At 36.4% G+C, this 18,911-nt stretch overlaps 1 protein-coding gene and 1 long non-coding RNA gene across 16 annotated transcripts in view; both read left to right on the top strand.

The window, feature by feature from the left end:
* The first annotated feature begins 721 nt into the window (after positions 1-721).
* Positions 722-18,911, top strand: part of camk2g1 (calcium/calmodulin-dependent protein kinase (CaM kinase) II gamma 1) — a 73,552-nt gene continuing 55,362 nt past the window's right edge. For 5 of the 15 annotated variants that reach the window (XM_082151636.1, XM_082151631.1, XM_082151624.1 and 2 more), the window contains exons 1-2: positions 725-921; positions 2,377-2,471. In XM_082151636.1, coding sequence (XP_082007762.1) covers positions 857-921; positions 2,377-2,471 — 160 coding nt within the window. In that variant the 5' untranslated portion in view covers positions 725-856. Of the gene's footprint in view, positions 922-2,376; positions 2,472-18,911 lie in introns of all 15 variants that reach the window. The other 10 variants (XM_082151633.1, XM_082151632.1, XM_082151630.1 and 7 more) reach the window with 4 other exon arrangements.
* LOC309485062 lies at positions 10,265-15,754 on the top strand. Its single transcript, XR_014201038.1, has 2 exons — positions 10,265-11,141; positions 11,458-15,754. It is a non-coding gene; the product is annotated as an uncharacterized lncRNA (long non-coding RNA).

Below are 18,911 nucleotides of genomic sequence, written 5' to 3'. Positions count from 1 at the left end.
AAATGAAATTTGTAAAATATAATTAAATGGGTTTCATATGAATTTTCAAGCTGCTTAATCAGTGTCCTGTGGTCTGACATACTATTATTCATCTAAAACTATTTTGCACAAAATCTTTCTGATTATTCTATAATTACTAAACATGCTGTTTTTATGACTTCATATTCATTAAGAGACAAGTGAAAGTGGCAAAAGGACCACTTAGTGAAGGCAAAAGGTTTATTAGAATAATGAAAAAGTTTACATAAATTGTCACCAGCAACAAATTCTTATGCATAAGTTAATGTTGAATAAAAAAAAATTATGGACATGCCAGTTACCCACTAACCTGTGTTTATTTTAATGTATGTTATCCAGAGGACACTCCTCACTTTAAAAACAAATTAAAGCTAGAACTAGTAAAACGAGTATTCATAAAAAACACATAACTTCAAAAAACGTCAGAGAGAGAGGGACATTTGAACGGATGAATAACCAATGTTGTTTTATTATACTCTATAATATTTTTTTATTGTAGCCTACTGTGGCACCTTTTTATTGTACTATCTACACAATTTATTCAATGAAATGTTTTCGTTGTATATTATGACAAAAAATGACTCTTTCTTGCCATATATATAAATTAAAAGGAACTGACTGTCTGTCACCCTACCAGTGACTTTGCTGATTGCATGGAAGTCTCGCGTTGTCTCGCGTTATGTTCTCTCCACCCCCACCACCATCAGCCCCTCCCCTCCACTCTTTCCGTCGTCTGTATCTCCCTTCTTTCTCTCTCTGGAACACATGAGATTCTCCTCCCGAAACCTGAACCGCAGCAGCAGAGGCATCGACCCCCCTCCCCACACGCACACACATCATGGCTACAATCGTAACCTCGACCAGGTTTACGGACGAGTATCAGCTTTACGAAGAGCTGGGAAAGTAAGTGCGCGCAACATTGTAGCAGTGTGACGTCATCGGCGCAAGTTACTCTTGTTTGTTTCGTTCCATTCTTTTATTTGGATGTTGACAGCAGGGGAAATGACTTGCTAAGAGACTCGTAAACCTCTCCGAAAGCCACGCACAGGGGGCTTGATCGGATCAAGACAGCACTACGCTACAGCACTCGGTTCTGGACTTGATCCGATCAAGCCCCCTGTGCGGATCTAAGCTTTAGGCGTTTTAAATGTCAGGTTTGAAGGGCTGTAGTGGTTTTGAGTAATGTATATGTAAGCGTAGAATGTTGAATATAGCATTCACTGTGTTTTGTGTTCACGCCTTGTTTTATTTTAAGGGCTTGCTGATGGGCAGGAAGGTTTCCTCGTCACTTTGGGTATTTGGCTGCCACTTTTCATGGCATTAACATTGTGGATTGTTTTATGCTTGTAACCAGAGGTTTAATAATTTTCTTCTGCAGCTGCTTAAAATGATTGCAGAGCAGTGCACTATGTAGTGCACTAAAGAATATGTAGCTGTATACTTGATATTACAATAAAATATTGAATGTGTCGCACACACAGTTAATCACACTTAAATATCTTAGGAGAGGAGCGATAAAGAGGGATTATAAAATCAATAAATGAGCAGTGACGCCTTTCTGAGAATTCAATCTCACTTTTGGAAAGAGCATTACAGCCTTCTAACATGCAGATGCGAAGTGCTCTTCACGCCGCCCGTTTTTCTAGAGGCAGATGTCATAATTGTAGTACTAGATAGTGTTATGTTAAGTAATTTTTTTCCAGACATGAGCCAATTTGCTAATTCATACTTCTTTTTGTACATACTTAAATGTTTTGACGTCTCGTTATGACCGAATGACTCGTGTCGAATCTTTTCAATGAATCGGTCGAACCGGTTCACAAAATTGGTCTGAATGATTCGTTCACTAATCAGACTGAATCGCTCCGAGCGGCACTCGAGTCACTATAATGATTTTTAATATAATTTCATGTAAATGTAAATCATATTTAGATTGTAAGTATAAACACATTACAATAAAAACCTTTATTTATAACAGGAATTGTTCACCCCAAAATTAAAATTCTGTCATCATTTACTCACCATCAAACTGTTTGGTTACAAACATCCTTCAAAATATCTTCCTTTGTGTTCAGCAGAACAAAGACATTTCTTCAGGTTTGGAACAACTTGAGAGCTAGTAAATTGCGAGTAAACTATCCCTTTAATAAACAGAAATATGATTCACATAAAGCATAAAATATGGATCTATGCTGAAACCGGTTCTTTAAAACGAAGTATCAGACTTCTCATCAATAAATTATAATGGAACTGCTGTTACGTCATCTGTGACTGACAGCTCTTCCTTGTTTGCAAGAGTCAGGTGCATCTTTTACTTTCAAGGGAAATCAAACTCTGTGTTCTTCTGTGTATTTGCAGGGGTGCCTTCTCCGTGGTGCGGAGATGTGTGAAAAAATCCACTGGCCAGGAATATGCTGCTAAAATAATTAACACAAAGAAACTGTCAGCAAGAGGTAAGCTTTCGATTCAGCACTCTTCCAGTGTGTACAGTACAATGGGATAAAGGTGCTTTGTGTTTTATTTCGCTCTGCATTCACTGAAGGGAAGAGAGAAGACATCGTCCTCTGAAGTTGTTCAGATCAAAATGGGAGTTTTGTGCCTTTTATTCCATGTCTGTTTATTTGAGGGCGTCTTTTTGGTTGCGTACTCGTAAAAGTTGACATACAGTAATTCACTTTATTGCAGATACACTCATTTAAGTCATCTGGGAAAACGGACCAGAAATATTGATGAATCATCCTGCATTCACAGGCGTATCCAAAAAAATTGTTGTCCAGTGAATTGCTTTCTAGAATGAGAACATCTCCACCCCCTAACTCCACTGTCTTCTGACCAGCACTAGACAAATATAGTCATAAGGCTGATTAATCATCTGTTATTTGGCCATTTTTAGATTATTACATTGATTAGTTGGTTAACATAAGTAGTTATTTCACCAATTGTCAGTTCCAAAATCTACTGACAACCTTGTCAGTTGACCGGATACAAGTGTTTTAGTGAATTTTGAGTAAAATAAAAAACATATTTGTGGTATGTTATATATATATATATATATACACACATACATACACACACACATACATACAGATATATATATAAATGCATGTATATACATGTATATATACAGCTTTATTTAACTTGTTTTTTTCGTCGAGTCACCAAGGGCAACATTTTTAATTTTCAATTTAGTTTTAAGTTTAGGTTTTTCATGTAATATTTATATTTGAATGTATTTCAGCTTTATTTCAAATGGCAAAAATTGTTTTAGTTAACATTGTTGAAAAAACAAGCAGTAAATCAGAATTCATGGCTGTGACGTGAACTAAAGGCTGTTGGCTATTCAAAAAAAGGACAAGCCCATTGGTATGCATGTCCTATCCTAACTTCCTGTTTCAATAGGAAATAGTCAAAATAGAAAAGAAAACTGAACTCAGTAGCTGTGTGTTGAACCCTGGCCTGCTGGAATGGTCGCAGTCCTTCAGATAGAGCCCAGTGTGTTCATGTTTTTGTAGAGGAAAAGCATGCAGAAGAGTTTGCCTCTGTCCAGCCCTATTTTTCTCAGAACTTGAAGAGACGCATGAGAATACGTGCTGTGCCCTGCAGCACAAATCTGGCAAATGGTCCCACCTGCAGTTTTGCAATAACTTTGTGAACCTTTTTGTGCAAGCATGTGTTTATCAGTACCATGTGGTGTCACAGAACTTACATGCTTTGTTGTGCAGCTCCTGAAGACGAAAGCTGCTTTTGATTAGGGAGAAGAAAAAAAAAGAGAGATGGCGCTTAAAAGGGGGAAAAAATGATATTTTTTGGTTGTTGTAATTTCAGTTGAAGAATGGATTTTTCCAGGAACAGAAAGATTTAAGGTGTGTTTCAAGGCCCGTGGTGGTTACCATAGGATATATTCATTGGCATGTGTTCGTTTCTCTCATTTGAATGTTCAGTTGCTGCCCTGATAAACGGGAAAACGTGTGGTATTATGGGAATGTCAGAAAGGCCGATAAGCTGAGTCATACACAAGAAAGAGTCAATTCAGCTGATAGTAAACTTTTCTTTTTTTTATCGGTGAGTAAAATAATGACTGTGTTAGAGCCAGGGTGAAGCTGTTCTGAGCCACTGATGATCAATCAACATGTTCAGTGATTTGAATTTTGTAATGAAGTAAGTATTTTTCTGCTTTAGCCGGTTGAGTTTTGGTCTGCTGCATTAAATCTAATTGTACCTGCCTCAGCAGGTTGGAGAAGCTTGTTTGTCATAACGGCGGAAGGTTAGTAAGTGAAGTGTCTTGTGCAGTACGTCTTTCTGCCTTCCTCGATTTGCTGATTTGCAGTTTTCCATGGAGCTAATGTGAATTTAAGTGGAGAGCATGGACAGTGAGGGTCTTGTTTATGGCACAGCCATTTTCTTTGTTGAGTGCTTGTCTCCAGCAACCCGGCCAATTAAGACTGGACCGTGCTTCAGCCGTCCGGGTAGCAGAGGAATAGGGGCGTGACGGAATCCCTTTAACGGCTAATATGGAGATTCTGGAGGATGCCCAGGGAAAGGTGTGGTTCTTGTCATCGTGGTGCAACTCTATATTCAATTCATCCGTGTCTCATTTGAGATGGATGATCGGTTTAATGTTCCCTCAACTTTCGCTGATGTGTGTGCATTTAGTTCTAGTCCAATTTGAATAGATTAGTTCGCAAGGGATGAGAATCTAATGATTCAATTGAATGCATTGATTCAGATTACACTTAATGAAGTTTGTTCCTTAGCGATTCCATTAATTATTCCTTTTACTTTTGAGGAAGTGCCGGCTAAGTAATTGATCCTTTAAAGCATTTACTTCATTTGTTGTTTTATATTTATAGACAAAAATTCCAAGTATACAATACTGTTTTTGTGCTCACTGTACTGTGAATGATTTCTAAAGGATTGTGACTGACTGGAGACTGGAATAAATGGCTGCTGAAAATTCTGCTTTGCCACCACAGGAATACATTACATTTTAAAATGTATTCCAATGGTAAATCAGTTATTTAAAATTGTAATAATATTTGACAATATTAGTGTTTTTATTGTATTTTGGATCAAATAAATGCAGCCTTAGTGAGCATAAGAGACTTTTGTCACAAGCATTAAAAATCTTCAGACTACACGATATCAGCCCGATTTTCACACGATCTGCTTGTCGTGGGTGTCGTGGTGATTCGTAAACGACAATGGCCATCAGGACACAAGAATCAATAGTTTTATCAATTGTTTTATCCAGTGTTTCATAGTGGACGACAACAGAACAGACACAGTGTTTGTGACGCTTCACAATGTCACGACAGAAAGACAAGCATGCTTAATGTTTTTCCTGGCCCTCCACGACTGGTTCCGTCACATCTGTGATATTGACCAATAGGAGCACAGAAGCTCTTCCGCACAGTTTTCAAACATGGCGACACGAAAGAGAGACGATGGTATTGGTGCTAACAGATCACTCTAAATTGTAATGTAGACATGCATTTTTTTGTAAAGCTGCTTTGAAACGATATGTATTGTGTACTGTTTTAGCCTAAGAGTTTATCTGTAATTGACTTGTTCTTTGAAAAAAGAACCAAGAGTCAGTATAGAATCGGACAACTCTGCTTGTATGTTTGTTGTTGCATTCAACGGTTTGGTGAAACGATAGAGAGATTGCAGTGTTATTTATTTACTGGCACCCTGTCTATCCCTCTAATTCAAACTGTTAGCTCACAACTACAGCATTATGCATCATTTAGTGACACTGAAGGAAATAAGAGAATGCAGACTTTTAAAAAAACGCCAACAGAACTAAACATCATGAAAATCATTTAACTCTAGTGTTTTTCCAAAAATGAACCTGCTTATTTTTGTACTCTCCTAAAAGATATCTTAAAGTTGTGTTGCTGTAATGCTTCACTCATTGGCTGCTTTGACCAACAGCTTGTTGCAGTAGCTAGGCAACCGCTTTGCTTGGGGTGTATTTGATTGGTTGCCTCAAACGAGGAGCCTCAAGACTTGTGTTGATGGTCTGAGTTGAGGATGAGAACGAATGAGAAGGGACAAAAATCTCTCATAATCCCTTACTGCCTGGTGCCCTGACGCGCACCACACGTCTGCAGAGAAGCAACACGTCAGCCTGACAGGGGCTTAGAGTAGACGAGTCTCACTCCGCACACCTACTGCCCAGATACGTGAAACAACCTGACAGCTTTTCAAAAACTGGGGGTATTTTGGTTCATTCATTTATAGTGACCTTGACACACAGAGACCCCGTGCCATATGCAGGAATCCCTCTCTTATTTGCCTAAATAAATATTTGTGTGATTAGCGCTCTGGCCAGGTCATATGACGACCTTATTAGCGGGTGGGGGAGGGTTTTGCGAGCCAAGGAAATGTATGCTGTAATGACAGCAGCTGTGTGCGTAATGCTTGCAGGCAGCTTAGCTTATTCGGAAACATGAAGGTTGAATTGCTATAGAAATGGCAACAGAGGTCTGGTAGACACGTGTGCCCCCCTCACTCCATTCATTTGAGAATTGGTAAAAAAATTTAGGATTTCTTTTTTTCTGCTTGGCTGTGTTATCTGGTTTTGTAATGTATTATGTAATAATTAATAATAACTATTATTATTATTATTATTATAGATGAAACAAAAATAAGTGTCACTTGGAAAAAAATAGACAAAATTAAAATGTTACATAATATGATAAAAAAAATACAAAAGTTCAAAAGCTTTGGGTCAGTAAGATATATTTTTTTTTTTTATGTTTTTGAAAGAAGTCTCTTTTGTTCACCAATGCTGTATTTATTTGATAAAAAAAAAAAAAAATTGTGAAATATTACAATTGAAAATAACTTTTCTAATTGAATGGATTGTAATTTATAAAAAAATAAATAATGCTGAATTTTCAGCATCATTTCTCCAGTCTTCAGTGTCGCACTTTCCTTCACAAATCATTCTAATATGCTGATTTGCTGCTCAAGAAACATTTCATATTATCATCAATGTTGAAAGTGGTTGTGCTGCTTAATAGTTTTGTGGAAACCATGATAAAAGCCATTTATTTAAAACCAAAATCTCTTTTAACATTATAAATGTCATTACTATCGTGTTATCAGTTCAATGCCTCTTTGCTGATTATTCATTTCTATAAAAAAGTAGTTTACATTATTTATATGAATTACGGTTTGGCATATATCTGTCCTCTTCTCTCTTACCTTGCAAGGGGGATTGCTTTTGTATTGAGGTTAATCCACTTATTTAATTGTATTTCATGGGCTCAGACCAGAGGCGGGTTGCCATAACCATCTCTTACATTGTGCTTGTTTTTTTTTGTCCACCATGTGGTCATCATTTCTGTCTTTGCAGACATATGTTGTTTAAACTTAACCTTAAACGGTTACGAAAGCGACACAGGAGATTCAATCAGCTCCTCGGATCCAGTGGATTCAGTTTAAACTGCTATTGAGAGGACTTAACCTCCCTAAGGCTGACTTGAGCCCAATGACTAGTTGCTTGTTTTGCTTGACGAAAACCGACATGGAGTCTGAATTACCTCCGAATTTTGTTGTGATACCCAGGATCAAAATGTCACAGTTCAGTTGTCCAAAGGGCCGAATGATTCCTGTCCTAGTGTTTGCACACACAAACATACACCCACTATGCATATATGTTTTGTGTACATATGCATTGTTCCTTTGAAATGGCTTAAAAGGGTGTGACCCCTGCAGTAAAATGATCAAATAGTCCTGTCTGAAGACTTGTCCTCTACTATGTGAATTGCTTTGCCTGCCCTCCAACATCATACTCTCCCTCTGACTGATCTGACTAGAAGCGTTATAACGCATTTTCATGTCGTGGGTCATTAAGATCACTGTCACTTATCCTGCATGCATCTTCTCGACTGCTCTCTCCCTAGCGCTTCATCATTGGCGTAGTCATTTCCAGCTGCCCTGTTCACATTTTTGCCATGCCGCTAGTTCCCCTAGACGAGAATGTTGGGTAAAACACAAATGAAGCTTGAAGTAGCACATGTACATTGCAGATAAAGCTTCTTTGTCTTCAGTACTTTGGTTCAGCGAATCTAATCTCAAGATTTTTGAGATTTTCTCTTTTTTTAAATCTACTGACGGCCTTCTAAATTGATAACAAACCATTTTTAAATGTTTGTTTCAGCAATTTTGTACATTCACTATCATTGTAGTGTGTATAGGATTGGGATCCAAGAACCATTTCTTATTCATAACACGTCAATTGAAAAAAATTATAATACTGGAACCGAATGATTTTTATGAGCCAGTCTTTTCGGTAAATTTGAATCATACAGTACAACCTGTGTATTCGGATTCCAGAATGAATCATTCGGTTCTTTTTAGTGAATCAAACATACATCTTACAGCTAATTGTGAGACTCAGTGTAGTTACATGCATTGATTATATGACATGTAGTTCAAGAAATACGTAATTTTTTTCGAATAAATAAATATTTCAAAACATTAAAAATATTTTTGAATGAAATACACTACCATTCAAAGTTTTGGTGTCAGTATGATTGTTTCGAATGTTTTATTCAGCAAGGACGCATTAAATTGATAGTGTTTTACATTACTCACTTCTGATTGCTACGTATCATATATTTTTTGTATAGTTTTTCTAATAAACGTTTGCATTGAGTTCAGCTTCCTTGTGCGTCCCATTTTTGTTGCATCCCTTTTGAGCCATGGGTCGTAACAAATGGGGGCTTGTCTTTTGTTTTTGCATTTTGTCGTGATTTCAATATTTAATTAGATTTGAATAGAATGTTTGATTGTGGCAGTTTTGAGGGAAATCCCATTTTATTTTTATTTTTTTTGTTGTTGTTGTTGTTGTTGTAGTGAAAACGGTAGTAGTAGTATTTACAAAATTATTTGTTTAGTATCGTTGTTCAAGCCCAAAGTATACTTCAGCCATCCGCGTCCGCTTGCAGCCCAATTTTTGCGTCCATGCGGACGGTGCGCATACAATGGCTCATGTGAGAGTGATTTGAGCGCTTTAAAACAAAAGTGTACTAAATGTGCGCATGCACCGAACGCATCATTCCACTCTCACAGCCTTTGAAAGGCTTGCGTACTCAACTGTGCATGAAACGGAGCGGAGCGTGGAAAATGAAAAGCTCTCGGATTTCATCAAAAATAACTTAATTTGTGTTCTGAAGATGAACGGAGGTCTTGCAGGTTTGGAACGACATGAGGGTGAGTAATTAATTACAGAAATATAATTTTTGGGTGATTACCCTTTTAATTTCTCCAGATATGTTATCCTTAAGAGTACTAAACGAATCGTAAATGTAACCAGAATTGGAACCAGAACCAGAAAATAAATTCTTTACAATTCCCATCCCTAATCGTGTATACCAACATTTATATCAGCCATGTGCCTCTAGATATCGGCATCAGCCTATTGAAAAAAACAAACTGTTCTTCCATTAGTGCACACACACAGAGAGCGTATTCAACAATTGGTTGTTATCAGGCAGTGTATTACATGAGAGGAATGAATCGGAACACAGAGTGCGTGTTTGAATTCAATTTTCCTAGTGTGTCGAGCATGTATATATAGCCCAAATCTTAATCCCCTTTCCTCCGGGATCATTGGCCTCTTTGTTCTGCCTCATTTTAAACCCCATTGTGTGACAGAAGCATAGAGCATGGAGGTAATATAAGGACTGATAGAAAGATGTCCTCACTACAGGGAACGGAGTGGCATTGTTCAACTCTTCTCTTCCATCCATCTCTCTCTGTGATGGGAGCTGCGATGTTCCAGCCACACTCATTTTGCAGTCTTTGTTCTGAGCTGCTGCGTACTGTGCCTTTAGTAGAACTTCCATCGATTGCTCTCCCTCCCGTTCCTTCCTGCTCTCTTTCCCATTTTGTTTCGCTCTGCATCCCTTCTGTTCCTCTCTTCTTCGGCTGTGATAGCCTTATTAAAATCAGGTTATTGCGCAATCACTTTGCTGTTTTCCCGACAATAAGGTTTGCTCAATTTTCACACACTATATTTAGAAAAAGAGGGGCAGTAAAATGAATTGGATTTAAGTCTTTAGGAGTTAGAATTAGAAAAGTCTGATTACTCTCCTTTTAAGGGCTTGGGTTTTGGAATAGTTCTTTCTGGTACATATAGTGTCAGAAATTAACTTCTATTAAGAGGCAAATTTTGCTTCCTGGAATTGATTTCTAAGGTCTTTAATTTTTTAAAGACCTTTTAAAGAAAATGTTTTTTAATTAAGGTAAATTTTATTTAAAAACCTTATTAAAATGCACAATTTATTGAAGTGGTTCTCAACTTTTTTTCAAAAAAATATTTCTATCTGACATATGTAGGCTACCCAGTTGTAATGAACTAAAAAAAAAAAAAAACACCCTCAAATCTAATGTCAGTTTAATGTTGTAAATCTTTATTTTCTTATTTAAATTTTTAGCAGTTTAATTAATATTGATAATATAACTAAATATAAATGAATAATTTTTAAATAAATTCTCAATCTGATTGATTTTGTTGGTTTATTGTTATAGTTGAATGCATTTATTTATAGATAACATTTAATAGTTGCTAATGCACAAGATATTCTAACTAAACACGAGTTTTGATATCCTGTGCATCATCTCATTCTCATATTGTACTATATTTCAATTAAACTATGTAACTGCAATATGCAATATAAACGGATTTCTAGACTTTGGTTTAGTTAACTATATATTAACCATGTAAAAATTAAAGTATGTAATTGCGTTCTTTAAAAAAGTTATTTCAAAACATTGCTGTGTTTGCTTGAGAATCCCACCCGTCTGACACAACAATATTTGCTCAACCAATGGTGTGAGATTGGGGCGGGTCTCACCGACCAATGGCATGATGTTTTTTGGCCCTCGCCTTATAAATATCTGAGACATTTTTGTCATTTTTGGTAGCGTTTTTGCCATGGGCACTGGTTAATTTCTGACCCTCGTCTAGCACCTACTGCATAAATCCTTCTAGGGAGAGAGACAGGAAAGAGGGAATGAGATGGAAAGAGAGTGATTGCAGGCAGAAACCTTTGCCAAGTTTTTCTAAAAGTGAAAAGAACCTGCGAGAGTGAGTCAGGAAACTTAAAGTGAGTCAGTTTATCTTTTGAAATGTTGACTACCATGCAAATGGCTCTTTCTAATCAGGTGAAGACGTGGGCTGTAATAAAATGTTAATGGACGGTGTAGCTGCCAAGCTGATTGCGTACGATTGTCTCTAAGTGTGATATGATTCCGCTCTAATGAGAAGTGTTCATTCCACAATTAATGGATGACGTGCTCTGACCCACAACCATGAGGAACCAAAACCGAGGGGGTTACTTCCTGTCCAGATAGTGATCGGAATAGTTCAATTACCCAAAGATGATCACGTACACACTATATGTTCTCTTCCCTTTCTTACAGTTTTGGAAATGTGAGAAAACATGTATTCAGAGGTGAGTCTGGGAAAAGAGTGGGTGGTTTGAGAAAATATTACATCACTGTATGAGTAATTTTAAATTACGATGATGGTATTTATTACAATATACTTGTTTTTCCTGAAAGTTTAACCTCCACATATTTTATATCTTACAAATCTCTGTCATATCGAGATCAGCCATTGAAAAACCCCAAATAATGAAATTTATATTTAAAAAAATGTTTTGTTTTTTGGAACTTTTGTTACCAAAATGTAAGATTATTCATAACTATTGAGTGATATGTCTGTAGTACTTGAGACTTGTTGTAAAATAGCCGCCGCATGTGCAGTTAACTCATATCAGTTGAATTCCATTTTGATGCAGCCATAAAATCTTGCCACTTTATAAGAAGTATTGTTTTGTAATTTGCTGACAGTTGCGTTCAGGACCTTGGCTGCATTTCATGTTCTCCAGATAAAACTGTAGCTAGTGAGTTGGCGCTCTGGGTGGCATTGAGTCATTGATCTTTTCTTCCAGCGAGGTTGAGTTAAGCCAGGGTCCTCGGAGATCCGCACAGGTCCTGGCACGCCGCATCGGAGAGCTCTGGATACCCACTAACTCAGACGCAATGGAAATGCTAAATTAGTCAGCTTGCTAGTTCAGCAGAGAGTGAGGGACCCAGTAGAGAATGACTTGTGACACACTTTAGCTGTTTGAAGCGAACTTGGAACAGAAATGGCAGCGATGCTGAGAGGGAATATTTGAATCAATCTCGTAATGTTGAATCTGGAGTGTGATCCATTGCCTTTTGGGATTGTGAAGTTGTTGCACTGCCCGATACTAATGTTAGCTTTATTTCTCTCTCTCTCTCAAGTGTTTGTCATGTAATCCTCACATACTCCTCTGACACTCCAACCTCCTGTGGATAAATATTTGCCTACTTTTGTATTTACTTATAATGGGCCCTTACTTTTTACTGTGTGTGTACTGAAGTGTATGTCATGTGAGCTAACTTACTGCTCCTCTGGCACTGGTGGCTCTGTTGCTGCTTGTATCTCTGTCATGCCTTTCCCTCTCTTTCTCTGTCTCTCTTTGTCTTGCACATTTTTTAAACTGTAGGTCTGGCCCGTATATAACATGTAATGGTAGAAACTGTAATTTTGGTTTGCATCCTTTAAGTTCCTAAAATATATAAAAAAATAATAATATATATAATATACACTGCTGTTCAAAATTTTGAGGTAAGAATTTTCTAAATTGTTTTTGAACATTGTACTCACCAAGGTTGGCTTACATTTATTTGCTCAACTTTTTTAAAAATATGTTTACAATATAGTTTAAAGGCAAAGCTGAATTTTCAGCATCATTGCTCCAGTCTCCAGTGTCACATGATCATCCAGAAATCATTCTAATATGCTTATTTGCTCAAGAAACATTTCTTATTATTAGAAATAAATGTCTGATACTTTTACAATGATATAAAATTACTCATACTGTGATATACGATTTTGATCACACTGCCCACACCTTGTTATAAATGCGTTTACAGTTCGTTACCATTACATCTATTTCAGCAAATCTATTTAAAACACTCTATTTTTTTTACACATACGCATATTTATGTTTTTACACATGCATATCTGTTTCCTACATATTTTCTTTACTCTCAACCTCATTTCTCTTTTTTTAATGTGCTTGTTGTGTTGTTGATTTAATCTCACACACACACACACACACACACACACACACACACACACACACACACACACACACACACACACACACACACACACACACACACACACACACACACACACACACACACACACACACACACACACACACACACACACACACACACACAGTTCTGAAGCATGCAATGTCATGAGGTGCTCCTCTTTCTCTGGATGAACTGCTGACCTAATACACACACACTCTCACTCACTCTCTTTTTTTTTCTTTTTTTTTTTCTATCCTGTGAAGTTGTCCTCTATCTGTCCCTTAATCACTCTATCGGAGTCCTTCACAGTTCACACAGCACAAAGCTCAAGATCTGTCCTGCCTCTAGAGACAGAGAAACTGCCTGAGCTTCCAGAACACAGAGACCCATTTCTAGTGCCATTCAGTATTGAAATAAGTTTATTTTTAAATCTAGTTCAGTTCCTCAATTTCAGTGAAGTTTGAATCGAACAGTTTGCAGAATTGAATTTAGTAGAATTAAAATAACTGAAATACAAAGAAATTCATATAACTGCAGTAAGTGTCATTTAACTAGAAAAGCATAGTTGTCAAGATAAATCTGCCTGAGAGTTTAAAATCTTGTCTGACAGTCTAAAATGAAGTTTAAAGGTGTTATCGGCTCTACAGACAGATATTATATATAATAATATATTATTATTTTGTCTTTATATACTCTATAGTTCAGTAAAAGTTTGGGGTTAGTAAAATGTTTTCAGTGTCACATGATCCTTCAGAAATCATTCTAATATGCTGATCTTCTGTTCAAGAAGCATTTCTTATCAATGTTGAAAACAGTTGTGCTGCTTAAAATTATTGTCAGAATTATTTGATGAATAGAAAGTTCAAAAGAACACTTATGATCTCTTATGAAACACTTATGAATTGAATGCATCTTTGTTGAATAAAATAATAAGAAAAGCCTTACTGACCCCAATCTTTTGAAATGTACTGTAATTAATTGTTTGCACACTCACACTCACACTCACACTCACGCTGCTATAGTGTGAAAGTCTTTCTGTACTTTTTTCTGCTATGAAAGGAGGAAGAGCTGGCCACGAGTATGTGCTGCTGTTTCTCACACTTTTACCACTGAAAGTAGAGTACGTTGTCTCTCGGATAGATCCAGTGAGGCCTAACTGTGTAAAAGGATATCAACACTTGTAAAAAGTTTTGTGTTAACACTTTAACTGGTATATTTGACTGTTGCTAGTTTTTATTTTATAAAGACACCATGACACTACATTCATAAGCGTGTTAAACTTCTGCAGTGTGACAATTTAGTGAGAAATAAATGTAGGACAATTGGATGTTTATTGGGAATACTGCTGTTAGGATATATTATTTTTTTATTTTTTTTTATATATTTTAAAAAAAATTATTTTTATTATTATATATTCCCAGCCTATGTGAGCTTGGTTGCATCCGCAGGAAAGACCATTTGAGAAAACAATTTTTTACCTGTACAAGTACAATAATGTGCAAGGAATAAAATGTGTACCTTGAATGCAGTACAAGTCATTTTTATAAAAGCTTCTGCCAAATGCATTAGTGTGAATGTAATGTAAATTAATCATGCACTATAAGGCCAGGAAAATGTATTAAAATAAATAAATTAATAGATATGTTAGACAGATAATTCATCAATAAACATATTGAAAGGGTTAGTTAAAACTAGTGCTTGTAGAAACAAGGCAGTGTAAGTCCTTGTTTAGCCCACACTGTCTCTGAGGGGTTTCAGAGGAGAAGACCTGCCGTTGGCTGTTTTAATGAGATGTATCTTTGGTGGACATCTCTGCTTCTGCCTTCTGAGGAATGAGAGAGGAGAGGAGCAGAGTGAATTCTTTCTTGTTGAGTATCATTTGTGGTATTCATCTCAATCATTTATGTGAATTCCTTTTACAACATTATCTTACTAATCTGTACCTGAATCAGGAGCTGAAGTATCTGTGAAAGTGTATGTTTGCTTGATTTAAATGGGGTTGTTGCACTTGTGCTGTTGTGTTTGTGTGTTCTCCTGTTTTTCTGAGCAGCATGGCCCTGCAAGATTTTATTTTATTTTATTTTATTTTATTTTATTTTATTTTATTTTATTTTATTTTATTTTATTTTATTTTATTTTATTTTATTTTATTTTATTTTATTTTATTTTATTTTATTTTATTTTATTTTATTTTATTTTATTTTATTTTATTTTATTTTATTTTAACCAAAAGTAATATCCAATCTAGGAAAATCAACATCTTCATTGTTTATTCAAATTAATAAAAATATATTAAAGATTTTGTAAACATTGCGTATTTATGCTTTGAGTCAAAGCATATTTGTGATAACGCATTGAAGTGCGGACATAATTTTGGCCAGGTTGTCATACAAACAATCAGTTAATGTTGTTGTCAATGCATGCTTTTTCCTGTGAGCTTTTTGTTATTCTATGTATTTTTTTGCATACTAAAATAAATGTAAATTTACTCCAATCATGGTATTTTTCACCAAATCATGTAGTCCGATAAATACCTTAACCAAGTTCACTGTATTGTTCTTCCCTCATATTTATAAAATATTTTCCTCATATTTCGATGGTTTAATCAAAATTGTAGGTTCATTAAAAATAAAAATAAATCAACCACTTTTGGCCACTACGGATATATATATACTTTTTACTAATTTGTTTCTCTTCCGTTTGCAATCGACTCGAAGTTTGCGCATTTATATATTCTCAGCATGTTCTTATTTTGGTTGAAAATGAATAACTAAGTATGTACTGATCTAATGATCTGTGCTGGTCATTTTTTTTTTCTTAAGTTTTCATATAAAAAAAACTAAATTATTCATTTTTGTAATGAGAATATCACTCACGAGGTGAAATAACGCAATACTTTGAAAAAAAAAAAACCGTTCCCTGCTGTGTCTCATTACACAGTGTTATCAAGACTGGGACAGATTATTATTATTATTATCTGTGCTGAATTATTTAAAAAATCTAATTGCAAAGAATCATGCGTAAAACAAAGGACTTCATCTTTAACAACAAGATAAAGTGCACTCTCATGGTGCGCTTTCACGTTTTTGCTGTCACACCTGATAAGACTCTGTATGTGTTTGCGTTCTGACTGGCCTATTAGCAGTGATCTTATCTTGTATGTAGTTATTTGTCAGAAGAAAGTGTGTGTGTGAAGTATGGCAGGCGAGCTCTCAGCAGGGAATAGTGTTCATGGACTCTTTGAAATTTGTTTTGAAATGAGCATTCTGCCTTGAGATACGAAAAACAGTGAGACGTGGTGCGGATCTCTTTAGGATGTAGGAAAAGGAAAATTGACAGCATGCATATATACAGTGCAAAATATGCTTTTTTTTAAAGAAGCTCTGCCAGTTTACATAATTCACAAAAGGCAAAATAGTTGATGGTATATTAAATGAAAAGTCCTCTTCTTCGTTTCCTAAATTGGCCAAAAGCTTCATGTCAAATGTGAATCTTTCTGTAGTGAACAATGAGTATTTTGCTCTGGTGTTTACATTATATAATCCCTCTGATTTAATGAACACTCCTTACTGCATCACATGCGCGTTGCTGTTCTCTGTGTGGGGCGTTCGCCGTGCTTTTGTTGTGCTGCCTCATTAAACACGGAGTGAGATTTTCCTCTTCGTTCTTCTGCACAGTCATGATTCCTCAAATATGGCTCTGCTGGTTACTGTGAACAGCTGTTCCTGATGGAACATCTAATTTGCTGAAGATCAGAAAGCCTATGTACTACGGTCCAATGGACTTGTGTTGTTGCCCTGTCTGGATTTATTACCCCCCCCCCCCAACATAGGAAAGCCTGCTGCATGTATGAATGACAGTGTAGGAGGGAAAAACGGTGGACTAAACAGTTTATGTGTGCTTGACTGTGTTTGTGCTTTAGGTCACTCCCAGAGGGCCTCATCTCTCCAAATATATCTGTACTCATGTCTGAGGGGACGCACACCTTCTCCCTGGGCTATTCTTAGGTCCTCTCTCTCTTTCTCAGGTCCTGTAGTGGGTTCATCCCGTTGTGGAAATGTCAGGCAAACGCACTGCTGGAGAAATTCTGATGCAGTCTAGTGATCAACTTTTTTTTTTTTATATATATTTTACACTATTATCTCAAATGTATAAAAATGCTAAATATCTATTAATTTGAAACAATTACATTCTGCTGTTTATAGCATCAGTGTTTAGAGTCTCGATCCCTTTTGCTTCTCTCCCATCTTGAAAGTAAAACAAAAGGAGGTTTTCACAGCGATGCCATAGAAGATCCATTTAGGGTTTCCAGAGGAACCTTCATTGTGTAATGCGGCGTCTCATTTCGGGTTAAACTTTGATCAGTCACTCAAACCTTTATCCAAACCTCTCACTGTCGGTCGCGCATATCTGCCATGTTTTGTAGTTTTTGTAGTTCATCCTCCAAAGCGCAATGGGTTGTGGGCAATATTAGCCTTTAGAGTGTGCACTGATCCACACTTCAAAAATCCACCGGAAAGAGTAGACCATCAGAGGACTTCTTCACACTTTTTTGTAATCTCACATACCGTTTAGGATGGATAGTATGGACATTGAGATGCAGGGTAGTTCTTAACTCTTTCCCCGCCATTGACGGATTTTTACGGCAATCTATGTTTCACTGTTATATGGTAGGGGGGCGCTATTACACTTCCAAAAACAAGCGAAGAAGTAGTAGAAACAAGTGATAGAAGCATTGCTTACGCACATGTAAGGTAACGCTAACGTGACAGGACTGTGAAGCTTTGTGTATAAATGTTTTTTTTTTTCTGGATTCTGATTTATGGTTTATGATTTATTATAAATTGATCATCAAAAACAGCAGTAATTAAATGAACGCTTAACTGAAATTTTAATAATTCCTTTAATTTTTTTTTTGCATAAAGTGCTGCAAAAACTTACAACATGGAAGGAAAATTGTGTGATATTGCTTAAAAATAAATTTTTAATAACAAATATTATTATTCTTACTTTGAGAAGTAAATTCTACTGTGCAATGGTAATATATTTATCTTAATTCAAGCTTTTATTTTATAAGTTGGAGTGAAAAACTTTGCGTTTCAGTGTGTATCTGATGATAGTTTTATGAATTTAAATGGTAAGATGCTCATGATATGAACTCTTGTGTCCTCATATAGTGGTGCTGGCTGGCAACTTAAAAAAACACTGGTGGGGAAAAAGATAAGAGAACCATTTTTGTCATAGTGTGTGCACTGTGTGGAACATAATCTAATTTTATAAATGTAATAATCTAAAAAAAACAAAGAACCTTTTGTGCAATGGGAAGGTACCATGGATATGAAAGGTTCCTCATGGAACCATAGCATTAGATAACCTTTATTTTATAAACAGAGTAACTCTACTGGTTCAGAGAAGTTCTTAAGATTTGTGTCCCCTTGAGAGTTCCTTACAGCCCTAACGGCACCTCTCTCCGTTCATCGGCCCTGACACTCCCATTCCTCTTCCTGCTTGCCCCACTTTCTCTCTGTCCTGCATCTCATACTTTCTTCTCTTTCTTCCTCCAGAGGGCCACATGTGAATAATTCAGTCAGTCACATGTTACATTACAGAACGGGCAGTCATTTGCTCTGTCTCTTTTATTACAGCGTGAACAAACAAACGCTGTGGCTCATTCACAGGCGCGCTGCTGGAGCCAGCAGTTTAGGTATAATCAGATGCTACGGGACGCGTCTCCGCAC

The sequence above is a fragment of the Leuciscus leuciscus genome (assembly GCF_965113295.1).
Source record: "Leuciscus leuciscus genome assembly, chromosome: 21".
NCBI lineage: Eukaryota > Metazoa > Chordata > Actinopteri > Cypriniformes > Leuciscidae > Leuciscus > Leuciscus leuciscus.
This window is presented reverse-complemented; position numbering and strand designations above follow the sequence as displayed.